This window comes from Anomaloglossus baeobatrachus, chromosome 2 (assembly GCF_048569485.1).
Source record: "Anomaloglossus baeobatrachus isolate aAnoBae1 chromosome 2, aAnoBae1.hap1, whole genome shotgun sequence".
NCBI lineage: Eukaryota > Metazoa > Chordata > Amphibia > Anura > Aromobatidae > Anomaloglossus > Anomaloglossus baeobatrachus.
Window position 1 is genome coordinate 741,626,922 of NC_134354.1, and position 27,156 is coordinate 741,654,077.

At 44.1% G+C, this 27,156-nt stretch overlaps 1 protein-coding gene across 1 annotated transcript in view; it reads left to right on the forward strand.

Annotated features, from left to right (window-relative positions):
* ZC3H12C (zinc finger CCCH-type containing 12C) overlaps positions 1 to 24,268 on the forward strand; it is a 40,894-nt gene extending 16,626 nt beyond the window's left edge. Inside the window, exons 2-5 of the mRNA XM_075334652.1 lie at positions 12,562 to 12,701; positions 14,816 to 15,050; positions 21,380 to 21,486; positions 22,282 to 24,268. Of these exons, the coding sequence (XP_075190767.1) occupies positions 12,562 to 12,701; positions 14,816 to 15,050; positions 21,380 to 21,486; positions 22,282 to 23,657 (1,858 nt within the window). The 3' untranslated portion in view covers positions 23,658 to 24,268. The remainder of the gene's footprint in view (positions 1 to 12,561; positions 12,702 to 14,815; positions 15,051 to 21,379; positions 21,487 to 22,281) is intronic.
* The last annotated feature ends 2,888 nt before the right edge of the window (positions 24,269 to 27,156 follow it).

Consider the following 27,156-nt stretch of genomic DNA (forward strand, 5'->3'; position numbering starts at 1 on the left):
ATACAGACAGATAGATACCCACCTGCAAGTCAATATGCCGGCACGTCACCCTACTCCTAAGAAAAAACATAGTTCCTGTTCGGCCTAAGCTACACGGCGAGAAAAACGGTGCGAGTGGAGTGCGATAAAAATTCGCATTCCACTCGGACCAATTTTAGCCTGTGTGTCAGCACACATGAGCGATTATTTTCTCAGCCCTAATCAGACCGAGAAAACAATCGCAGCATGCTGCAACTGCAATGCGAGACTCTCTCTCTCGCACCCATTCAAGTGTATGGGGCGAGAGAAAAATCGCACTGCACTCGAGTGCAGGGCAAGAATGGCAATAGCCGGATACGGAGGAGAGAGAGCAAAATCCCTCCCTTATCATTGCTGTGGCTGGCTGGCCCCTGCCCCCTGCTGTGATTGACACCTCACAGTCAATACACAATCTCTATTGAGAGCCTGATGTGGGTGGGACAGCTTTCCCAGCTCAGTAAACTCAATAGTAGATAATGTCAGAATGGCTGCACCCAGTAATCTAAGTCAGATATGGTTAGTTTCAGAATCTCTTTGCCTGCATCACGCTGCTCTCAGATGAAGTAGTAAAAACTTGCTGACAGATTCCCTTTAAGTATGGGAGTCGACGTTCTAACAGCAGAAACTGTACAGATCCAATGTCCGTGAAAACTACTGACATTCTGCCCACAGCTACAACATCAGCTATATCAGGACAAGGGCAACCAATGTGAAAAGGTTGAAAACTCTAAATCAACTATGTTCCACCATAGAAGACACATCTCCTCAAGAAGTGTATTGGCTTCAGAAAAAAAAACGCTCTAGGAGCTAAAGAAATCTGGAGTATTTTTCAGATGTTATTCTTCTCAACAAACCTGGTCCTTACCAGGCCTAACCTAATTAATGGCCTTATGGGAGTGCTAATATTGTCAGTGAAGACAGTGGAAACTACCTCAGGTTTCTATGGCACAAGAATAATGATGTCCACAACAAGATCATTGATTATCAGATGAAGGTCCATGTCTTGTGGAAAAGAACTTCTAGGCAGATGATGAACTTAAAGGGGTTGTTGTACAATCAAAGTACATTTTAATAATAATTTCCACAACTGGATGTGTCATAAAAAATGTTCCTGCGCTGAGATAATCTTATAAATATGTCCATGCTATGTATTGTGTAATGGCTATAGATTTGCCTTTTCAAGTTTGTTCTGTCTGTCTCCCTGTAGTCTAGCTCTGATGTAAGTAACCCGTCTCTTCTTCAAATGCTAGCGATGTCGCAGCGTGTAAAGTAACCCTTAGAGTTCAGTTATTTAGTCCAAATAATTGTCAACAATTTTCCTCTTATGCCAACGTCCAGGAAGATTATCTACAGTCCAATACACCTTAAACCTCAGAGTATGTACAAATGCAGTCACAAAAACATCAAGTTGTTTGGAGATGGTCTAATATCCTTTACCTTTAACATGTTTGTAAAAAAATGTATTTCTAATCTCCTGAGACAACTCTCTTATTAGCTTTCTTATGTCCACTTTCAGTGTGGTATATACCATGATACTAAACAGGACAGTGACTATGTTTCACCCTGTAAATAAGCAGACTGACCGACTTAGTTTATAGATGTGATGCTAGTTGTAGGAAACACCTTAAGCCCGCTTTACACGCTGCAATGTATCTTACAATGTGTCGGCGGGGTCACGTCGTAAGTGACGCACATCCGGCATCGTAAGGTACATTGCAGTGTGTGACAGGTACGTGCGATTGAACGGTAAAACGTTCATCGCATACACATCGTACCTTTCTCTAGAATTGCACGTCAGGTTGTTCATCGTACCTGGGGTAGCACACATTGCAGTGTGTGACAACCCAGGAATGATGAACAGATCTTACCAGCGTCCTGCGGCTCCCGACCCACAATGCGTGGGAGGAAGGAGGTGGGCGGGATGTTTATGTCCCGCTCAGCACCGCCCCTCCGCTTCTATTGGCCGGCTGCCGCGTGACGTCGATGTGACGCCGAACGTCCCTCCCACTCCAGGAAGTGGACGTTCGCCGCCCACATCGAGGTCGTATGGAAGGTAAGTACGTGTGACTGGGGTTAATGGTTTGTGCGGCACATTCAACAAAATTGAACGTGCCACACATACGATGGGGGCGTTGCAAATCGCATACGATATCGTATGCGAAATTGCAACATGTAAAGCAGGCTTTAGTTTGACATGTTCCTACAAGCATCATATTATTTTCAATCATTTCTAGGTGTAATATAATTTTTGTCCAGGCCATCTTCATTGTTTGTATGTTTCTTCTTTTGAGCCACATTTCAAAAGTAATGTCTACTTTTCATTAGGTGATAGTTAGTAAATTTACATTGCAAATTACTTTCAAGTTATTTCAGTGACCATTGTGGGTCTTTCTTACTTTACAATAAGGATACCAGCAATTTTGTCCATGTGTGTATAACTTGTTATGTATGCCAAGCAACTATTCCACTTGGTTGAATAGGGAAAAAAGTAAAATAGTATACAATACCCAATTAGTAGTTAAACACACACAGCTTAAAATGGTTGTCAAATTTCAGGAAAGTTGGCCTTAAACTGTTTAAAACATCTAAAATATCAAACACTGCAAGTACCGCCGCTCCAGTCCTGGTGTTTTGGTTGCAGTGGTGATGTCTCGTCAGTAGTGTGCATCACTGCTCTAGCGAATCATTGAGCTCATATCAACCTCGGCATAGATCCTGAGCTAATTGTAGAAGGTGCTGATGTACCGCCCCGGGCTCGGCTGCGACCGCCGAGCCGCTCGGATCAGTGCTCGTACGGTGGGTGGTGGCTCGAGCCTTTCACGGACCCGGGGGTCATGTCGCTCTGCAAGGGGGTTGGCGCTACACGCAGGGACTTGACGGGGAAGTTCCACGGCCGGGCCCGCGGTGGTTTGTTTGGGATGTAAGTTTGTGACGCCACCCACGGGTTGTGGTGAATAGATGGACACCACCGCTGCCGTTAACTAGGCCTCCCGGGGACAGTGTTGCGCAGCTTGGTGTTGACCCCTCCGTGGGTAGGGGAGTGATGGTCCTGGGGGCCCGAGGGAGGTGTTGAGGCGTGGGAGTGGGTGCGGGCGTATGCTGAAGCGGTGCGGCGTGGTGCGCGGCCCGAAGGCAGTGGTGTACACACTATGACACAATACACTGGAGTCTCTGGTAAACCAAACGGGATGATGAACGGGACCCGCAGCCGGCTGCAGCTTCTCCCTGAACGGGTTGGTGGTTTCCGCCTTTCTCCTGCACCTTTTATATGAACGGTTAACTCCTATGCCTAAGCAACGGTAGTCCGCTCCCCAGCTTGCTGATTGTCAGAAGAGCCCTGTTTGCCCGCAGACGCTGGCCCTTTGGGTCTCTATGCCTTGGTGGTGGCTTTTCCCTGTATGGTTGGGCTGTTGTCTTCTAACGGGTCTTGTGGTTCTAAAGTCCAGTCCTCAATCAGTTGATTTGACTCGGCCCTGTCGGTTTGGGGCTTTGTACTGGGTCTGAGTACCCCTCCTGGCGCTCCGGTTTCCAATCGGTTCCCCGGTTCGGTACCGGCGGGCCACCACCCGACCCCAGTCCCTACGGTTCCACCGGCTGTAATCCCAGCTCCTGCAGGCGGCCACCACCGTCTGCCTCCTTGCCAAAGGTGACTGGGCTCCGACCAAGCCACCTGAGTAGACTCTTGGCAGGCCTGGTCACAGGCCTGCCCTTGAACTTGTCCTCCCTCCTTCACTGTCAAGGCTACTCTCTAGACTGCTCTAGAACTTCTGTCCGAACTTGTGTCTTTTCCCGCCTCCAGGCCTGTGAACTCCTTGGTGGGCGGAGCCAACCGCCTGGCTCTGCCCCCCCCTGGTGTGGACATCAAACCTGGAGGGTGGTGACAAGGGTTTCTTGGTTGGCTGCTGTCACCTACTCGGGGAGGGGGTGATGTGTGTGTGTGACTACCTGGGACGACCTGACTAGTCCAGGGCGTCACACTGAGCTCAAAGACTGGCTATAGAGGTGATGTCACCAATGCAACCAAACCACCGAGACCGGAGCATGGCCAGGAAGCTGTGGCTGTACCCAGGGAGGATGAGTTCCTGCTGCAGCACTTGTCATATTCGATGTTTTACACAATTTGTTGCCCACTTCCCTGAAAGCGCACACCTGTTTAAAGGGGTTCTCTGGTGAAAATAGGTTATTACCTAGTGTCTAGGTGATAACTTATAGATTGGTTGGGAGCCGAGCACTACACCTGAGCCAACCCGCTGAATGAGACACTTTTATCCTCGTTAGATTGGTGCAGCAGTGCAAATAATCAATCACTGTTCATTTCAGTCTATATGGGATCGCTTAGCGCTGTGCTTGTGCTTTTTATTTGGCCGTGCCCATGGAGGTCAAGCATGCGCACAGCCACTCCATTCTCAGAGAGAATGAAAGTGGTGAAAGTCCAACCATGGCACAATCTATAAATGATCTCATATCCAGTGAGTAGGTTATATACTGTGAATAGAATTCCTTGTTGTCCACGGTCCCATGAGGAAGTCGCACAAAACACGTGTTGGGACTTGTCCCCATGTGTGTCCACATGCGACCTACTTGATTTTGGTAAGCTCCCTTGTATTGGTCCTCTGTGCTGTTGTGATACCTTTGGGTCACTGGATTTTTAGCACGCAGACTTCTGAGGCCTCTCAGTTTATTTATCAAAGTGTTTTTCTGCTATTCCGCCCCATGTGTATGCTTGGTTTTACCACTCAGCACCTTTCTTACCGGGGAGCTATTTTGTATACTGTTTTGCATGTGGCCCCACATGAGGATTCTTTCACCTGTCCTTGTCAAAATCCTGTCTTTAATGTATTGATAATTTTTTATATCCCATGTACTTGCTGTCTAATAAATATCTATGTTTACTATAGAGCTTTTTATTGCCATTTTTTGACCGTGGGATATATGGATATCTAGGCAAATCTAAAGACTTCTGTCTTTCCTTGTGTGTATATACTGTGAATAGACACTGTACTTTCCATAAACCTTGTATAAATCAATAGTGCAAGTGAATATCCAAAAAAAACTATATTTTGCCTCTACTTCCTCTTCACCCTGTCTCCATAACACATTGAAAGAAAATCTGTGATCGAGTCTAGCCCCGTATACTATCAGGTTACACAGACTATTATACGCTGTGTGAAGATCTGAAGGAGGAGAAGATAGCAGAGGGGTAAACAGATGATTCAGATTCTATACAGCTTGTCCCTAGATCTGGATTCAGTGCTACACAGCTTAGGACTACTGTTACACTGTGCTCTACGCCTATGATGCTTCTCTCTATCACAAGCTCTCCAGAGAGTTGGAGTTTTCTGAGTTGATTTCTTATAAGACAAAACACTCACTGATCTCAGGGAGACCAGCCAGAAAAACCACTGCCGACAGCCAGTGAAGACGCTCAACACAGTGAAATCCTAGGTGCATTGCTCCCTGGGAAGTATGCAAATCTAAAAGGTCCATGGAGCCTCTGTTAGGAGTTTCAACACGGAAAATAGCCAGATATCCCTCCGGGAAGGACCTAGCCAAGGAGTGGCTCTTTTTTTGAGACCACCTTAACCACCATATTAAGTGGCCCTTTTAGTCAATATCCAGCTCTTGATGAAGCGAAGGCGCTCAACACAGTGAAATCCTAGGTGCTGGCTAACAGAGGCCCCACGGACTTTCCCAGGCGGCAATGCACCTAGGATTTCACTGTGTTGAGCGCCTTCACTGGCTGCCGGCAGTGTTTTCTCTGGCTGGTCTCCCCGAGATCAGTGACTGTTTTGTCTTGCTGATCTACTAGGCATTGCTCCCACCTAGCCAGAATCCTACCCCACACTGATGAGGGGCAATACCCCAAAACAGCTGTCTGTGGATGGATAACTGGTCTTGGTATTTCCCTTGTCATATCTATAAACTCACCTAGAGCTGGATATTTACTAAAAGGGCCACTTAATATGGTGGTTATGGTGGTCTCCTAAACAGAGCCATTCCTTGGCTAGGTCCTTCCTGGAGGAATATCTGGCTATTTTCTGCGTTGAGACTCCCAACAGAGGCTCCACGGACTTTTTAGATTTATTGATTTGTTAATTTCTTATAACAAGAGCAGAATTATTAGAAAATATAGATTATCCAAACCAGAAGATCATTTCACCCAACAAACAAGTGTTTTGCTCGTTCGTTCAGTGATCGGCGGCCTGTTTACAGCACGATTATCAGCGTTCCTAGTGTAGTTGCACCTTTAAGTTGGATTATTCATAACTGAATAACAAAACTCAGAAATAATTCATTACAAGTCTCTGGACTGAATATTGTTCTATGTGTAAAGACGTTATGAAACTCTAGCATTTGCTAGTAAATGTTCGCATGGTGTTCAATTAATTATTTTCCATTGTGACAATTCCCTGTGCAGCTCTGAATAGAAATGCATGTGCTAAGAATTCATTGGTATAATTGCTAATGTTCTCAGAGAGATCCCACTCCAGACAAGAAATCATTACATCCAAATTGCTCTTGTAATTTCCTTTTCATATGTCGGATTACAAGAGGTGATTGCAGAAGAGGGTTCTGCCTGGAAGTTTTAAATGTGTGAGAGTTTTATTGAAAGGAGAAGTGACTCATATCAGTGACATTGATTGACGGCCATGTTTTTACAATCATATTTCTTCTTTCGGACATCTCTGTGACCAAATTGCATAGTGGTCATTCACTGTCCCCTCAATAACAGGCGGTTTTACTGGGAACAGTGCCCTCTCTGGTTCATGGCGGTGTCTGGTATTGCAGCTCAGCTTCATGTACTTCTTTTCAGGTTGATCACACACATGAGACATCTGCTTTATGAACATTTCTCTCTTGATTGTTCCCGCATAAACATTCATGCTTATGTCGCGGGCGGGGAGGACGCCGTCGCTGCTGCGCTCTCGCTAACGCTCGGGTCCGGCGCTGCTGCGGCTGCTGCTGCTCGGTGGCTCGAGCGGTGGGCCGGATCTGGGGACTCGAGCGGCGCTCCTCGCCTGTGAGTGAAAGGGGTGGTTGGTTTGGGGGATTTAGTCCGTGACGCCACCCTTGGGTCGTGGTGAAGATGGGCACCACCGCTGCTGGTGACGGGGATCCCGGGAGCGATGGTAGGGAGCAGCTGGGATGTTGTTTTCCCCCTCCGTGGGTAGGGGTTGGTGGTCCCGGGGCCCGGTGATGTTGTTATGACGGGGAGGCAGGGTTGGTGAGGTGCACGGTTGCAGGGACAGCGCGGCGCGGTGCCGGATGGCACGGGTATACTCACTCAGCAAGAAAGGTACAAAGTCCTCGGTAAACCAAACGGCTGGATGGACGGGTCCCGCAGCCGGCTGCAGTGCTTCTCCCCGGACAGGTGATGGCGGCTGTCTTTCCCTGCACCTTGATGTTCTCTTTCTGACTACTATGGATTCCCAACGGTAGTCCGCTCCCTGATGTATGGGTACCGGAGGAGCCCGTTTGCCCACAGACGCTGGCCATTGGGTCTCTAGCCTTAGGCGGTAGCTGTATACCCTCACGGTGTGGGCTGTTGCCTTCAATCGGGACTTTTGCTGTTGTGAAACCCCTGGGGTTCCAGTCACATTCGGATCTGACTATTGTCGGCGGCTCCAAGCCTGGTCGGGGTCCGATGGCCCTGCCTGTGTGTGCTGGCTTCACTTCGCTCCCCGTTCCTACGGTTCCGCGTTGCTTCACCACTCCTGCAGACGGCCACCACCGTCTGCCAACCTTGCTGTCAGTGCCTGGGCCACAAACCTAGACACCCAAAGTGCTCACTCCTCTCACTTCAAACTCCAAACTCTATCTGTCACTTTTCCCGCCTCCAGGCCTGTGAACTCCTTGGTGGGTGGGGCCAACCGCTTAGCTCCGCCCCACCTGGTGTGGACATCAGACACTGGAGGGAGGCAACAAGGGTTTTTGTTTGGCTGGTGTCCATGTCTATTGGGGGTGGGGGTGTTTGGATGTTATTTGTGACGACCTGGCTAGGCCAGGGCGCCACACTTAGGTTAGCTGAGCATGCATATGTTCCTAGTAGGAAGAGGGGTGTAATGTCCATCTGGACACATCTGGTGGGTTTTTTCTCCCCAAGTACAATAGGATATAGCAGTTTTAATCCAACATCCCAATCCTTATCTCCCCTACAATTGTCAGGTAGTGTGGAAGGGGGTAAAGGGAATCTGTCACCTACTTATCTGCGGGGCGGTCCGGTCCGATGGGTGCCACTGGTCTCAGTTCAACGCCTCCTATTTCTTGTGATCGACGTCCTCCATCTTTCTTCGTGTCAATGACGCGACCTGCATCATCTGATAGAAATAGGGGAGAAAGGGCACCACCATAAAATATGGACAACTCTGTTTATGCACTAAAAATTGATGAAAGAAACAATAAAAAGGAAGTGCACTAAATGGACTGGAGCTCGGGTGCAGTTAGTGTGCTTCCTTTTTCTTGCGTCCTACATCATCCACAGAGAATCCTCCATTGTCCTCTTGCGCATGCGCACTTCTCTCTACCCTGCTGAGGGCAGATCAAAATATTGTAGTGCGCATGTGCGTGCGGTCTTGACCTTTCCTTGCGCCTGTGAATTACAGTACTTTGTTCTGCGCACAACAGGGCAGAGAGAAGTGCGCATGCGCTTGAGGACAATGGAGAACTCTGTGTGGATGACTTATGATGAGTCATCCACACCAACCAAGAAGGAGGATGGGGATCGCAAGAAGAGAACAGGCGCCGGGGTCAAGACCAGCAACGCCAACTGGACCGGATAGTCCCGCAGGTGAATAGGTGACAGGTTCCCTTTATGTAGGAGGCTACCATTAAAAATGAATGGTGGGTTAGTCCTGCTGAAATCGAAGAATGTAGACGATCTACATCTATTGTGTATAGCCAAGTTTAAAGGAAATCTGTCAGCAGGTTTTTGCTATTTAATCTGAGAGCAGCATGATATAGGGCAATAGAGCCTGATTCCAGTGATGTGTCACTTATTGGGCTGCTTGGTGCAGTTTTGATAGAATCCCTGTTTTGACTGATGTACAGTGCCTTGTGAAAGTATTCGACCCCTTTGAATTTTTCAACCTTTTCCCACATTTCAGGCTTCAAACATAAAGATAAAACATTTTAATGTTATGGTGAAGAATCAACAACAAGTGGCACACGATTGTGAAGTTGAACCAAATTTATTGCTTATTTTACATTTTTTTAAAAAATAATAAACTGAAAATTGGGGCGTGCAATATTATTCATCCCCTTTACTTTCAGTGCAGCAAACTCACACCAGAAGTTCATTGAGGATTTCTGAATGATCCAATGTTGTCCTAAATGACTGATGATGATAAATATAATCCCCCTGTGTGTAATCAAGTCTCCGTATAAATGCACCTGCTCTGTGATAGTCTCAGTGCAATGTTCTATTTAAAGCACAGAGAGCATCGTGAAGACCAAGGAACACAACAGGCAGGTCCGTGATACTGTTGTAGAGACGTTTAAAGCCGGATTTGGTTAAAAAAAGATTTCCACAACTTTAAACATCCCAAGAAGCACTGTGCAAGCGATCATATTGAAATGGAAGGAGTATCATACCACTGCAAATCTACCAAGACCCGGCCATCCATCCAAACTTTCATCTCAAACAAGGAAAAAACTGATCAGAGATTTAGCCAAGAGGCCCATGATCTCTCTGGATGGACTGCAGAGATCTACAGCTGAGGTGGGAGAGTCTGTCCATAGGACAACAATCAGTCATACACTGCACAAATCTGGCCTTTATGGAAGAGTGGCAAGAAAAAAGCCATTTCTCAAAGATATCCATAAAAAGTGTAATTTAAAGTTTGCCACAAGTCACCTGGGAGACACCAAACATGTGGAAGAAGGTGCTCTGGTCAGATGAAACCAAAATCGAACTTTTTGGGCACAATGCCAAACGATATGTTAGGCATAAAAGCAACACAGCTCATCACCCTGAACACACCATCCCCACTGTCAAACATGGTGGTGGCAGAATCATGGTTTGGGCCTGCTTTACTTCAGCAGGGACAGTGAAGATGGTTAAAATGGATGGGAAGATGGATGGAGCCAAATACAGGACCATTCGTGAAGAAAACCTGTTGGACTCTGCAAAAGACCTGAGACTGGGACGGAGATTTGTCTTCCAACAAGATAATGATCCCAAACATAAAGCAAAATCTACAATGGAATGGTTCACAAATAAACGTATCCAGGTGTTAGAATGGCCAAGTCACAGTCCAGACCTGAATCCAATCGAGAATCTGTGGAAAGAGCTGAAAACTGCTGTTCACAAATGCTCTCCATCCAACCTCACTCAGCTCCAGCTGTTTACAAAGGAAGAATGGGCGAGAATTTCAGTCTCTCGATGTGAAAAACTGATAGACACATACCCCACGCGACTGCAGCTGTAATCGCAGCAAAAGGTGGCGCTACAAAGTATTAACTTAAAGGGGACGAATAATATTGCACGCCCCAATTTTCAGTTTATTATTTTTTATAAAAGTTTAAAATAAGCAATACATTTCGTTCAACTTCACAATTGTGTCCCACTTGTTGTTGATTCTTCACCATAAAATTTAAATTTTTTATCTTTATGTTTGAAGCCTGAAATGTGGGAAAAGGTTGAAAAATTCAAAGGGGACAAATACTTTCGCAAGGCACTGTAGATGTAGCAGGGCTAAGACTTCTGGGCTGTGTATAACCCTGCCCAAAGCTCTGATTGGCAGCTTCCTGTGTACACTGTGAATTGCTATCAAGCTGCCAATCAGTGGTGGAGGCGGGGTTAGACAGATTAGCCTGTCTGCTGGCACAAGAGATGTAGTCATGTAGCGTTAATCTCCTTCTGATAAAATACTCATTGTAATCTGAGTCAAGGAACCATATACATGCAAGTAGTTTTACTTCAATAATTCTTTCATTCCTTCATATAGTTATATTACAGTTTTTACACAAAACTGTGACAAATATTTTTCAGTGCTACTCTTTCTTCAAGGCTATTAGACAACTTTTGAAACATATGAAATTATTTTTATATATGTTAGACTTTATCTTTTAATAAATTGCAGTTTCAGTCTGCTAAAGTCATGTCCGAAAGTGTTGGTGACCTTGAAATTGTTAAAAAAAAATGAAGTATTTCTCCATTTCTGGGTGCTTCTTGAAGTATGTTTGGGGTCATTGTCTTGACGGAAGACCCATTAAGACGCAAACTCAGCTTTCTGACACTGGACACTACAATCAAGGCACCCAGTGCCATAGACCGCAAAATAACCTCAAACACATCTTTGAACCTCCACCATGTTTGACTGTAGGTGCTGTGTTCTTTTCTTTGTAGGCCTCATTCCTTTTTTGGTAATCAGTAGAATGACATGCTTTACCAAAAATCTCCTATCTTGGTCTTATCTGTCCGCAAGATGTTTTTCCAGAAGGATTTTGGCTTACTGCAGTCTAGCTTTTTTGTGTCTCTGTGTCAGCAATAGGGTCCTCCTGGGTCTCCGGCCATAGTGTTTAATTTCATACAAATGTTGACGGATAGTTTGCGCTGACACTGATGCACCCTGAGCCTGCAATACAGCTTGAATTTCTTTCAAACTTATCCACCATCCGGACTATCGTGCATTGCAGCCTTTCATCAAGTTTTCTCTGCCGTCCATGTCCAGGGAGATTAACTACAGTGCCATGGGTTGTAAACCTCTTGATTAAGTTGCACACCGTGAACAAAGGAACATCACGATCTCTGGAGATGGACTTGCAACCTTACGATTGTTGACATTTTTCAACAATTTTGGTTCTGAAGGCCTCAGACAGTTCTCTTCTCCTCTTTCTGTTCTCCATACTTAGTTTGGCACACACACAATGCAAAGATTGAGTCAATCTTTATTCCAAAAACACTGTGAAAACGTACATACTACAGGATAATGTGGGATACGACACGATGACAGCAGTTTCCGGCCACAACCACCCATTCTACAGCGAGACCTGTAGAAGAGTTGGTTGTGGCGTGAAACGGTTGTTGTGTCACATACCACATTATCCCGTAACATGTATGTTTTAACAGTGTTTTTGGTATAAAGAGTTTTTATGGCTGGTGAGTGTCGCTTTTCTAGATTTTTTATGTTTTTATTTCTTTAGCCGCACTGGAAAAATATGGATGACACATTGATGATACCAGTTTTTCACATGTGTGTTTTATACGCATGTGTGAAGAAGGCCTAAAACAGATACATGTCTACCATTAGAGGTGGTCTAGGATTCGATAAACATGGTTGCTTTCTACCAAACACAAAGCCACACCCATTCACAGGTTCTGAGTGGATGTTCAGGTAAGTCTTATTGACTTTTAATGGAGCTGGACTGACATACCAGACACGATTCTTTTTGAGTTTTCAGCTGCTGGACCTCGGGCTTTATTATGTTTTATTATCATTGTCACAAATCTGGACCCAAGGAAGACTCTCTTGTTCTTGTGTAGACCAGTCTGACCACGGTTGGTATACCACATCCATTAATACCATCCTTTGTCTGTTTCAGTCATGGAAATAAAGAAGTATTTTCTTGCCGTGGGATCAAACTTGCTGTTACCTGGTTCCAAGATAGAGGCCATAAAGATATTACAGTGTTTGTACCTGCCTGGCGGAAGGAACAGTCTCGACCGGATGCTCTAATTACTGGTTAGTGATAATATTCAACACCATCAAATCTGAAACACAATTGATTTCAACAAATTGTACTAGTCTGTGCCAGAACCTTGTCACATGACTTGGGATAAGAAGACAAACCAGAAGCTCCATTTTCAGACATGTATTTTGGGGTGTTTGCTCCTCATCACTGCAAAACAGAAGAACTGGTTTGACTGAGTGAGAAGCCTCTGACGGTGTGTCTAAGAGGTAACCTTTCTCTTTGTGATGCATGCCAAGTTGATATAGGGCCATTACCGATGAGTGAGCATGTTCACCACAGCTCGTTACTTGATCGAGCCTTGAACATCAAAGTTCGAAAATGCTCACGTTTTCCATTTATTTCAATTATACTCGGTACTCAAGTCGCGTTGGAGAAACCCAATGCATGATCGAGTAATGAGCAGTAACAGGCACGCTCGCCCATCACTGTAGGCCATGCAATGCTCCCCTGCAAATTGGCCTACTAATAATTTTATTTTTAAGGTATATAGATCTTTTAATATTTTTTGATGTCCTGTTTAATAGTGTTGATCATTGGGGGTCTAAGTTCGAAAGTAAGAGCTTAATTTATGGTCAAGTCCAAGCAGAGAGGTGGATGGGCTTCCTAGATAGTCTATGGGTCTGTTGTCCACTCTGAAAGCACTTTCATCAACTTATGCGGGCTTTACACGAGACGACTGATCGTGCGATGCATCGTCGGGGTCACGGTTTTCGTGACGCATATCTGGCATCGTACACGACGTCGTCTCGTGTAACACCTCCTAGCGACGCAGAATCGCTCACAAATCATGAGTTGTGTACTCGTCGCTAGGTTTCATAAAATTGTTTAATTAAAATGGCGGCAGTTGTTCATCGTTTCCGTGGGATCACACGTTGCTCCATGTGACACCACGGGAACGATGAACAGCATCTTACCTGCCTCCCGGGGCACCCGACAGCTTAATGGAAGGAAGGAGGTGGGCAGGATGTTTACATCCCGCTCATCTCCACCCCTCCGCTTCTATTGGCCTGCTGCCGTGTGACGTCGCTGTGACGCCAAACGTCCCTCCCACTCCAGGAAGTGGACGTTCGTTGCCCAGAGCGAGGTCGTCCGGAAGGTAAGTACGTGTGACAGGGGTTAAACGAGTTTGTGCGCCATGGGCAATTAATTGCCCGTGACGCAAAAATGACGGGGGCGGGTACGATCGATTGTGCTATCGCACAATTGGTCGTCTCGTGTAAAGCAGGCTTTGGTTTCAGCGATTACTGGCACTCCTAGGACCTGAATTCTCCCAAATCAACATTTAGAAACAGATGTTATCACAAAAAAAAATGTTTCAAGGGGACCTGTTACTTCCCATAAGTACATGATTTGTTTACATTGTGTAAATGCCGCTGTTCTCATGAATCTGGTGATATTTTTCTTTTGTTCCTGCACCTCTCTGTTCCTAAGATAAGGGCCTCTCTTACTTGTATATAATTCCAGTCTTTGTAGCCAAGTGGGCGTGGTTCTGCAAAGGAGACTTCTTGAGGACCACCCCCGCTTAGATTAAAAAAACTGGATTTATATACAGAGACGAGAGGGCCATATCTCGGGATTAGAGAGGCACAGAAACGAAAGAAAATAATGCCAGATTCAGGAGAAATGCGGCATTTACGCCAGGTAAAACAATTACATGTTTATATAAAGTGACATAATCTTTTTAATGAAAAATGTTTTACAACTCTGCTTTGGCTCATTCCTCTATTTTTCCTCTGGGAAACTGTCTAGTTGTTGCTTACTGTAACAATTGAACATCTTGTAGTAAATTAATTCATACATTTCCAGGAAGAATAACAGAGGAACAACAGAATGTATATTTCTAAACAAAGTAGATCCAGCATTATTTCTGTGGAATACAAGTACTTGGTAAAATGTCAGTAGAGCTAATGGGTATTCCCTCCACGAAATTCTGGCATATCAACTAGACAGTTAATTCCAATGGGGCTATATTGGGCTCGGAGCCATCAATGCCCTGAATCAGATCGAAAGATCTGAGAAGTACAATATCATTCACAGGTTATTCTGATTAGCACAAGCAGAATCCTTGCAGATCATTTCCTTAATATACTTTCTTATTTTCCAGATCAAGAAATCCTACGGAAATTGGAGAAGGACAAGATCCTGGTTTTCACCCCATCCCGGCGTGTGCAGGGCAGGAGAGTGGTCTGCTACGATGATCGCTTCATAGTGAAGTTGGCATTTGAGTCAGATGGCATCATCGTGTCCAATGATAACTATAGAGATCTGGCAAATGAGAAGCCCGAGTGGAAGAAGTTCATTGATGAAAGGCTGCTCATGTATTCATTTGTCAATGACAAGTAAGTCATCTGTGCTTCAAAATGTGCATAATTTTTTTCCACAAATAATTTGTTATTGTGGATTTAGAATAAATCAGACTCGGACTGGCCCACTGGAGAGCTGGAGAATCCTCTGGTGGGCCCCTTTGCAGTAGTAGTACATCACTTACCACCCAAATGTAATCACTAGTTGGCACAATACACTTGTTTCACTATGTACAGACAAAGGCAGCGTTTCATCATTCATTTTACAAACTACCTAATGTATTATTATATAGATGCATAGGTACATTTGTGGATGCAATATTTGCTTGCAGTTGATCAGTGGGCTCCCAGAGTAACTGTTACTGCTGGGCCCCTGACATCCCAGTCTGACACTGTAGGCAGTGTCTGAGCTCCTGTCTAGGACCCATTGCTGGTTCAGTTTTGGAACAAATGAGAATAAAATAGAGGTGACGTAGCTGCAGAGTAAAGATTAAAAGGGGGCCACCGTTTGGTGTTGCACACTACTACCTGGAAAGGAAGACCTGGAGGCTTGAATGACCCAATATACCTCCTGGCATCCTTAGGTTAATTTTCCACTACTTTCTTCACTTATGTTCCATGGTATGTGAAAATGGGAATTGCAACAGTGGTTCTCAGAAACAGTAATATTGAACTGTCCAAAACTGGGACATTTGAAGGGTTATTCCCATCTCCAAGATAAGATCCTATCCTAATATGTAGTAGTTATAATAATAATAATAGAAAATGCCTACAATTAGAAATGTATTATAGTTCTCCTGATATATAAGATGCATACAGCTGCACACTAAAATGCCAACAATGTATAAGGGAACTCTGGTACTGTATTACTGCTATATGAAAAAATGAGATTTTTAGTTCATGTATTGGCCAATGCATGCAAGTCCGGAAAGTATACCAGTAATGCAGTACCAGAGTTCCCTTATACATTGTTGGCTTTTTAGTGTGCAGCTGTATGCATCTTATAGTTACTATGTTTTTTCAGCTGGCACCTATTCACACTTGTAGGCTATGTGCGCACAGTGCGTTTTTCGCAGCGTTTTTGCGCGTTTTTCGGGTGCGTTTTTGGCCTCAAAACTGCATGACTTTGCTTCCCCAGCAAAGTCTATGAGTTTTCAGTTTTGCTGTCCGCACACAACTGTTTTTTTAAGCTGCGTTTTTGAGCTTGAAAAAAAAAATGGACATGTCAATTCTTTCCTGCGTTTTTCTGCGTTTTCCGCCCATGCAATGCATTGGAAAAACGCAGCAAAACGCAGCCAAAAATCGCGGTAAAAACGCATGCTTTTTTTATGCGTTTTTTCGAAGCAGGTACGTTTTTGTGCGTTTTTAGCGGCCAAAAACGCACAAAAACGCAGCGTCAAAAAAATGCAGCGTACTCACATAGCCGTAGGATGTGCGGGTCAGTTTTTTTGAAATATTTGTAGTGAGTTTCTTTCTGACTGAGCACTCCACCCTATAACCAGGCTGTGTTCATAACCTTTATACCAGGAGTCCTAACTGCCCAAACATGGAGGTTAGTCCAAATAGTGGCATTTCAAGTTAGATTTTTTTAGTCTAGCTGCCCAGACACGGATGTTTTTAACCTACAGTAGATAGTGGCATTTAAGTTAGGCACCCGGATTATAGAGATTATCTTGCCGTTGGTTTTCAGGTTCACATGCATTGGCCAATACATTAACTAAAAATCTAATTTTTTCATATAGCAGTAATGCAGTGCCAGAGTTCCCTTATACATTGTTGGCTTTTTAGTGTGCAGCTGTATGCATCCTATAGTTACTATGTTTTTTTCAGCTAGCACCTATTCACATTTGTTGGATGTGCGGGTAGGTCAGTTTTTTAAAAATATTTGTAGTTCTCCTGATATAGTCATGTCTCTTACCTCATGTGCAGGGCATTGCAGCTTTTATATTGTAACGCCTGCCTGGATCAACAGACTCAGGGGGGATGTAATGGACAGACTAGAGGGAAGCCACTCACCAAGCAGGACCCCCAGAACCCTGAAGCCCTTTAACCCCTATACAGGGATTTGGAATTACACTGGGCCCTGGAGATCACTACCTGTGGAAGGCTGCAGTCCGATAAGAGTAGTCGTCAGGCAGGGTCAAAACAGGAATAGCAGAACAGGGACAGAATCGGCAGACAAGGACGTAATCAGAAAACGGAGCAGAGGTTAAATCCGGATCAGGCAGCGAGGTACAAAAACAGCAGGCAGAAGGGGAGTCAGAAAACACGCATAAGTCAGCACACAGGAATCACAAAACAGAATAGGGTGGACCAGGAGCCAGGAAATCAGAACTATCTCGGGCAGTGGTCATGTGACAGGAGGGGGAATAAGAAGCAGCTGGAAGACACACGCCACCCACAGTCAGCCAGCGGTACTGCAGATCCCAAGATAACCCAGCCCAGTGGATGATCGGAGCCTGCACCCACCGGTGCCGCTGGCATCGACTTCTCTCCCATCACCAGCACCATCCACGGCAGGAACATGGCGTCGCCTGGCAATCGGAGCAGAAGTCGCTGGAGCAGACTCCGGCGGTGACGTAACAGATATCCATGGTTATGTTCACTCATAGTGACAGTTAATTAGTTGCTTGTGGTCTTAACCATGAATACCTAAGCTGCAATGCTCTGCACATGAGGGAAGAGACATGGCTATATCAGGAGAACTATACTACATTTCTAATTGGATGCATTTGCTAATATTATTATTATTACACCTACTACATATTGGGATAGGATCTTGGAGAAGGGAATAACCCTTTGATTCCCACCCGGGAACATCTGTGAAGCAAACAGGAGCTCCAACTTTTGGGTGGATTTGCGTAAACTCCAGTCTTTGTTTGGTTGGATTCTCCCAAAAACATAAGGACTATTGGTATGTATGATCATCTCACTTTAAAAGGGTTTCCAACCTATTTTTAAAATTCACATGTCTGAGCCATGCATATAATAAAATCAAAAGAAGCTATGCTATGCTTCCGCTTGTAACTAGCTCCCTGCTCCAGCACTGATATCAAGTCTCCACCAGTCTCATGATCCTGGATCCAATCAGTAGTCTTAATGGTAATGGAACTGACTAGTGGTCATGACTCATGATCACCTTACACTGTATGCAACCAATGGCCATAGCCGTCAGGTGTCGTGGTCTTCCGACCCTACAGCCAATCTGTGGTTACAACATTCAGGTGATATTCTGCAGGGTCGGGATACTATACCTACCAGTCACCTGACTCAGATTGATTGCCTGCAGAGTCAGGAGGTCATGGACACCAAACAATGGTCATAGAGGACAGTTGACTGGTGGTCGTGGTCTTCAGACCTTGAAGCCATTCATTGGTTACAGTATTCAGGTGACTGTCTGTAGGCTCAGGATACCATACCCACCAGTCACCTGACCCATATGGTCATTAGTTGCCTGCAGTCAGAAGGTCATTAACACCAGCAATGGTCATATAGGTCAGTTGACTGATGGTTGTGGCCTTCCGCCCTTGCAGCCGCTCAGTGGTTACAGTATTCAGGTAACTGTCTGCAGTGTTAGGATACCATACTCACCAGTCGGCTCACCCATATGTCAATTAGTTGGCCTCAAGTCAGGAGGTCATGAACACTAAGCAATGGTCATAGAGGTCAGGTGACTAGTGGTCATGGTCTCCTAGCCATGCAGCCTCAGTGGTTGTGTGACTGCCTGCCGGCTCAGGAGACCATAACCACCAGCAGTGGTCACAGCATTAAGCCAGAGCTGAAGGAGAATCAAAAGATAAATATATCTTACTTTTTCTGGACTGCCCACTGTGAATTTTAAAAATTGACCAGAAAACCTCTAAGAAAAAGGGATGCAGACAAACTAAGCTAGGACCTCCCTAGAGGCCCTATAGGCTATCCCTAAGGTTTGTATGCCCTTGTCAACAAATTTATAGAGCATGTTGGCAAATCTTTACTTGCCAGTTATAAGAATATTTCTAAAAGCCATGTAGAGTTATAATACAGGCTATAATTTAATATTGATTAGGATTCATAACAAAGGGATGAAAATGGGTAAACAAGCATTCATAAGCGTATAGTATAGTCAATCAACACTTATTTATGGGCAGAAATCAATTTGTGTAAATGGACCTTTATTGATGGTCTGCTCTGTGTGCACAATGATAACTGTAAAGATTCCAATGAAGCTACCAGTGGATGGTTACATGCCCTGCATAGATGGAGGGTGGTCTTCCATCATCTCCTCTGTAGTCGGCACAAGTCTGAAGAATGAAAACATTTCATAGATTCAGTAACTATAGTTCTGGTACTTCTTGTCAACAATGATGAATTCCCATATGATGAGAGACACTGAGGAGGAAATGAAGACGGATCGGATGAATCCTCTAATAAGCCGCTCTATGAACTCTAATTTAAAAAATAATGACTTTTCCTTCACGTCGTTATTTGGAATCCAGTGACAGCCATTGACTATTCACTCCGAGCATTAATAAGGCAGACCTCGTAAGTCTCAGCCTTCAATGCTCCAATATTAGTTATCACTGGTGATTCAGAACAATGTTGTCGTAAGCTCAGTAATAAAAAAACATATCCAGACTGGGGAAATATAATAGAACGGTGAAGGAGAAGACGTCATATCACATAGAAGTCGTCTTTTATAAATAGCGTTGGGGCCTCTGATCCCACACAGACGAACGCTTGGCAAGCTTTTCTGCGTCAGAGGTTGATATGAGGACCCAAAGTGTCTGTGATTAAAAAAATAAGATGCATTATAAGGGAATAGACGAAGATTTAGGAACAAATCGCTAGTTGTATCATGTAATTTATTTCCATCTCATGTCCCTGGGAACCTGTCACCATAAAAATGCCGTCCAATCTGAAAACACCATGATATACAGCAGGGGGATTAATATATGGTTTTGTGAGAAAAGATTCAGTGTAATCTGTGTTTTAATCATTTAATCCTCTGCTATTTCTAAGATTTTTGGTCCAATGGGCGGTCCTATCAGTGACCGATGGCTTCCTGTGACGCTAACCACTGAAGGTCGCAAGTGCACTAGAATGACGTCCAGGACCTAGGTGTAGTGAGATGCTAGCCCGCTAGGGGTCGCCAGTTTCCTAGCGGTGAATATCTGCAGAGTAGTCGACTAAGCCAAGTGTCAGTAGCCAGGAGGTCACATAAGTACAGGGGGAGAAAGAGAAGCCGGAATCACTTGCGAGCTGAGGGTCGGTAAGCCAGGAAGTAGCGTTTGATACATAAGGGGAGCAGAGTCGTGGTTAGAAAGCACGCCGGGGTCAGGGACTGAGAGGACACGTCGGAACCGAGGAGAGAGCAGAGCCGGGGTCACAAAGCAAGCTGGAGGTCATGAAGACTGGAAGATAAGATAAGGCAGGGGAAGCAAGGGAACACAGAATGGGACACTAGGTAGCAGGACAAGATCAGAATAGCAACTCACGGAAACCAGAAATGTACACAACAAGCTGGAACTGTCACGGACAGCGTTCCGGGTGAAATGGCTCCAAGATGAGGAAGAGCAATCACCCGGAATAAGGCATCACCGAATAGGACCCTCCCACCAAGCCTAGACCCAGAACATACAGACAGCAGAAAAACACACCCTGGCTCTGCAAGAGAGCAGAGCCATATGTGAATGATGACACTTTCTCTGTATTAGTGTGCACATGGAGAGAGCTGTCAGTCACTGATAGGACCGCCCACTGGACCAAAAATCCCAGAAAGCAGAGGTTTGAAGGATTAAGCCTATAACTGACCTCAGTGGCTCTGCCAGAGTAGATGGCATGAGCCTCTCCGAGCCACTGAGCTCAGGTGATTGGCTGGAGTGCTGTCAGTGGGACATCAGCACTTCAGACAATAACAGGCACTGGGATCAGCAGTGGAGACTCAGCTATGAAACCCAGGAGGATGAAAAATCAGGTTTTTGGTTTTTTTGTAAAATAAATTACAGGGGTTTTCCGAAACTACAGAATCCTTTAAACTAAACCCACCATAAATGGTCCATCTCAGGGATCCGCACCCTCAATGACCATTGCAGTATAAGGGTTTGAGGATTGGTGTCCCTACAATTTTTGTCAAGGTTTAGCGGCTCATCTGTATATGCAGCTGTGTCTGGGAGTGCAACTCAGCCCCTTTCCAGTCAGTAGCTGCCAATGAACCAATGATTTTCAATGCTGAAGAAAAGTCCTAAACATTTTAATCCTAGAAAACTACTTTGATTAATAAAGTTTATTATAAGATATACATTATATATCAGTCAAATATTGAAAAAATGGGAAATAAGCTGGCTTGGTACACAGTTCTCATTTATTTTATTTATTTTTTTAAGATTTATGCCACCTGATGATCCGCTAGGTCGCCATGGACCAAGCCTGGACAATTTTTTAAGAAAGAAGCCGGTAGTGCCTGAGTACAAGAAGCAGCCATGTCCTTATGGTAAGTTACAGGTTATATGCAGCAATAACCCTGATGATAAGGTCACAAGTCTATATGTGCCCAAACTCTGACCCAATAATATATCCCAGGAGAGCTTCCTACGTTCAGCACAAAAAGATCCCATTTGGAGTTGTTTGGAAAAATCATTGTACTTAAGGTGTTGGGCCTGTATTTTTGTCTATACTGTAGGCCAGGGCCCCTCAACCGATAGCTTTGGAGACACATGTAGCTCGCGGACCCATGATGTGTGACTCGTGGCTGTCTTACAGCTTGGTGCATTAGCACCAGCTCTAGCAAACGGCTACAAAGAGCAGGTCTCTAGTTGGTGACTTCTGGGAGTAGCCCCACCCAGCAGATCAGATCTGAATGGGGGCAAGATAGGAACCCTTGGATCTCGGTTTACTGCCTCGGTATGATTTCTGTAGAAAAGCTTTGTCATTATATGAGTAATGGGGGCTCTGGGTACCACTACTGTTGTGGAGGCGCGAACTGGATGTGGCTTGCGACCCTCTCAGAGATGACTGTGCCTTACGAGGTTGGGGACCTCTGCTGTAGGCCAAATATGCCCCATTCGTACAGTGACTGCTGAAAGGTAGAAAGTAGCAGTGGAAGCGGTAGTAGAGGTTGTAGAAGACGCAGTAACAGCAATAGTAGTATTACACAAGTGAGGTTACAGGAGACCAGACAGACTTTGATAAACTGTAGTGTCATCCCTAGCCTTAAAGATCAGTCATGTCATCTGGAGTCACAATATATAAAGATCTCATATTGTGTGTTTTTTATTTTGCCATCTAGGAAAGAAATGTACCTATGGGCATAAGTGCAAGTATTACCATCCAGAAAGAGGAAACCAGCCTCAGCGGTCAGTAGCAGATGAACTTCGTGCCATGTCTCGGAGCAACATAACCAAGTCCGCCAATGAAGTTGGGTTAGTCAAGAGCAATAGTGTTCCATCAAACACCAAGATTGACATCAACTCAGATGTGAAGCGCTCAGCCCCAAAGAGGCAATCAGACCCCAGTATTAGAACTCAGGCTTATGACATGGAGGATAAGCTTCCCTCCAAAAATAAGTTGGAAACCAGGTCTGTGCCATCTTTAGTTAGTATATCAAGTATGAAACCCCAAAGTACAACTCCATCTAGAAATGGCTTACTTACTACTGTGCATTTACCATCTCAGGACCAAGTACCACCTGGACTTTACTCTCCAATGTTAATGTCCACAAAGAGCCATGGGACAATCTCATGCGAACAGTATCCCAAATGTGAATCCCCAGTGGATATTGGATATTATTCCATGATGAATGCTTACTCAAACCTCAGCATCTCTGGAACCCGGAGCCCAGAACGACGGTTTTCACTGGACACGGATTACAGGATCAGTTCTGTGGCTTCTGACTGTAGTAGTGATGGTAGTTTGAGCTGTGGTAGCAGCGATTCCTATGCTGGATACAATGACCGTTCCTATGTTAGCTCCCCTGATCCACAACTGGAAGATAACCTGAAGTGCCAGCACATTCATCCACACAGTCGTTCAGGTTCTCAAGCCTTCATGCAAGGCTACCATGACTCTTTAACGAGAGTTCAAAGCTTTGGGCATGAGCAAGAAGTAAAGCTTCACCATAAGACGTTACCACCTTATATGTCTTTGCAGCACCATGCTGTTGCAGCTCGGTCAAGTTGCCCAAATGAGTACCATGTTACCCAAAAATCCCCAGTGACGAAAAATGGAATTATGGGAAGATCTCTAGTGTCTACAAGAATGGAAAGCATTTCCGATTCAAGACTATACGAAAGCCCACCACAGCGTCAGCACAAAACCTACTTAAGTCAAGAAAGTCCCAGAAGCTGGGATCGAATGAGTTATGGGGATGCTTACAATTATCGACCAAACTACCCAATGCCGGGTAACCCGTCCCAACCGTGTTATGAGCAGTTTGCTTTCCAAAGCCCACCAGAAAGCCAAGATCCCTCTTGGAGGGTACCATATTGTGGAATCCCTCAGGAACCCCAAAGATTTTCGAACACCAGAGAAAAGATTTTTGTGAACTTGTGCAACATCTTTCCAGCAGAACTTGTGCGATTAGTTATGAAAAGAAATCCGCACGTGACTGACGCCCAACAGCTTGCGGCAGCTATTTTGGTGGAAAAATCCCAGTGTGGATATTGAAGATAATAATAACAACGAAAAAAAAGACTATACACCTTTTGCGGTGTGAAGTTTATTTCTTTTGTTCAGCTAATGCTGAAGGAGGTTTGCTACAATAGCATTTGTAATCTCCTTCCAAGCAAGGGGGTTATATAGTAAATCATGTATGTTAATTACTGAGCCATGCATCTCCAAAGTACATCGGTATGCTCACATTTTAGCAACGCTCAAGTATTGTATTGAGGTGTGATCGCTCAGTTACAGCACAGGGTTATATTACATTTGTACTAAAAGCAAAGGTTGTCTTTATTTTTTGGGGGGGTTGGGTAATTGCCTTGGCACATTACATAACCAGCAGCCTTTGGCTTAGGCCAAACATTAATTTTTATAAACATAGATATTTTATTTATATTTTGATATTTTTGGTGCATCAGGGGTTTTCGGAGAAGCACTTTTTATTCCTCTTCTCATTTCCTACTGAACCATTTAGTCTTTTTTTTTTTTTTTTTTACTAAGGCCTCATACACACATAGCGGAGCCACAGATACTCAGTGTGCCCCCCATATAGTTCTATATTGCGGACATATTCTTCAACAAGAAGCCATTCTTCTATGGGGGAACTGCTTGTAATACGGTGTCAAGAAGATCCCAATAGACTTCTATTGGTCCCATGTCAGTATCCCAGTAGACTTCTATTGGTCCCATGTGACGATCCCAATAGACTTCTATTGGTCCCATGTGACGATTCCAATAGACTTCTATTGGTCCCATGTGACGATCCCAATAGACTTCTATTGGTCCCATGTGACGATCCCAATAGACTTCTTTTTGTCCTATGTGACAATCCCAATAGACTTCTATTGGTCCCATGTGATGATCCCAATAGACTTCTATTGGTCCCATGTGACGATCCCAATAGACTTCTATTGGTCCCATGTGACGATCCCAGTAGACTTCTATTGGTCCCATGTGACGATCCCAATAGACTTCTATTGGTCCCATGTGACGATCCCAATAGACTTCTATTGGTCCCATGTGACGATCCCAGTAGACTTCTATTGGTCCCATGTGACGATCCCAATAGACTTCTATTGGTCCCATGTGACGATCCCAGTAGACTTCTATTGGTCCCATGTGACGATCCCAATAGACTTCTATTGGTCCCATGTGACGATCCCAATAGACTTCTATTGGTCCCATGTGACGATCCCAATAGACTTCTATTGGTCCCATGTGACGATCCCAGTAGACTTCTATTGGTCCCATGTGACGATCCCAATAGACTTCTATTGATCCCATGTCAGTGTGCATGAGCTCTTATAAAATATTGAAAACATGTTTTTTCTGATTTTTTGTTTATTTTATTTTTTTACAATTGACTTATATACTTTAATCATGTAAAAAAATGTAACTGCTTCCACTAACACTATCCTTTAGTACTTCCGAATTAATTTATTATTTTTATTCTATTTATTATTATTTTTTTCCCAATGTCCTGCTCTAGATTAGAGTTTTCTTTAATGATATCTATGTATATCCACCGAAAAGAAGGACTAGTGTTCAGCTCGTGATCAAAGTGACATTTGATTCTTTTGATGTAGTTTATTACATGAACTAAGCATTATAACACTGGAGTCTTCAAATTATAGGATTATAGTTGTTTTTTTATATATAAGATAAAGACCAAACAGCACTGATTTTCTTTTTTTACCTATTTATTTTTTATGATTTTTTTTGTTTTGTATTTTACCTATTAACATTGGTTACACTATAGTGAGAAGGTACAGACAATGTACGGCACTTTTGTTGGATTCTTTTCAATGTTTTTCTGTTTGTTTCATAACATTTATTTTTCTACACAGGATATTGTGCGACATGATCAATTGTAGATAAATTAAACCATAGATTCGTATAAGTCTGCTTTATAGAAACCTGTTTTTGTAATCTAATTTCTAAAATGGGCACTAATTTAATCTGTTTTCTCGTAATTCTATCTAGTACAGAGGAATTTGTGTTATACACAGTTTTATTGTATTCCTCTGCTTTTTTTGAGAATAATTTAAGCTCTTCACTGGTGGAGACTCTTTGACCATCATAAACACATCCTTAACTATGTCATACATAATAATTACTTTAAACAGAAACCCACTTTTTTCACTGGGATGGGTTTATCACATGTGAAGGGACTTAGATCTACAAACCATTGGACACAGAATAAATATTAGGAGTTGGGCCGGTGTCACACTTGCAATTGCCTCGCGTGTACCTCGCGTGAGTCTCGCGGTGCATAACCCATTATGGACTCACACTCTCCTGATAGGAGCGGGTCGGTTGCATGCATCTCTATGCAACCGACCCGCTCTTGTGAGGAGAGTGTGAGCCCATGCCGGGTGATGCACTGCGAGACTCGCGCGAGGCAATCGCAAGTGTGACAATGGCCTTAAAAGGAGTGTGTCAGCACAAATTAACTGTTCAAACCAAACACATGAGCTCGGTGCACCCTTAGCATTACCGAGTATTTCAATGCACCTTCCTACGTATTTACTTTCCCTAATTTCTTTCTGCATCCACCTTCTTGTGTGCTCATATAAAGCCAGAGTTGCCATCAAGGAACAGAATTGCGGAGATCAATCAAAAGAAGTAGATAGGAAGTTGCACAGACCTAATCGGTCGTGCTAAGTATGCACCTAGCTCTTGTGCATGGTTTGAACAGTCATTTTCTGCTGACAAACTCCTTTTTTGCAGCCTATACACAAGATAAATGTCAGCCGAAATGTTCTGCTTGCTTAAAGAGGTCTAACCACCAGGATTTTCATATATAAACTAAAGCCAGTGCTATACTGGCGCTATAATGCTTATTCTATACATACCTTTAGTTGTGAGATCGGATGTATACTTTCTGAAATATAGGCAAGTAAAGTTTGTGAGATGCACTGTTATTTGATTCATAGGTGCAACGGAATATCTAATAGGTGGGTCGGGTTTTGCTAGTTATTCCCACCCCTGTCTGCTGCCTGTCCTTCCATGCTCCTGTCCTTCCTTCCTCCTTCCTCCCCCTGGAATAACAGAGACAGGGGACGAAGGAGAGGCAAGCAGACGGGGCGAAATACCTAGCAAAAACCCTACCCATCTATTTGATATTCCGTTGCACCTCTCATCAAATAACAGTGCATTTCACAAACTTTAATTGCCTGTATTTCAGAAAGTATACATCCGATCTCACAATTAAAGGTAGGCTTAGAATCAGCCTTATAGCGCCAGTATAGCACTGGCTTTAGTTTATATAGGAAAATACTGGTGGTTGATTCTCTTTAAGTTGGCATGTTAATGGTTTAATTATTGGTATGAATAATTCAACATATGATTGATTGATTGATTTAGTGAGCTTTAGGTGTGGAATAAAGGTAATTCACAAAATACTGAAGGCTGACTTTACCACAAATTTATCATACAGTCATTATCAGACTGGCCATCCAGAGGACATATAGATCCTGTGGTTGGTCCAGACCTTGGCATGATG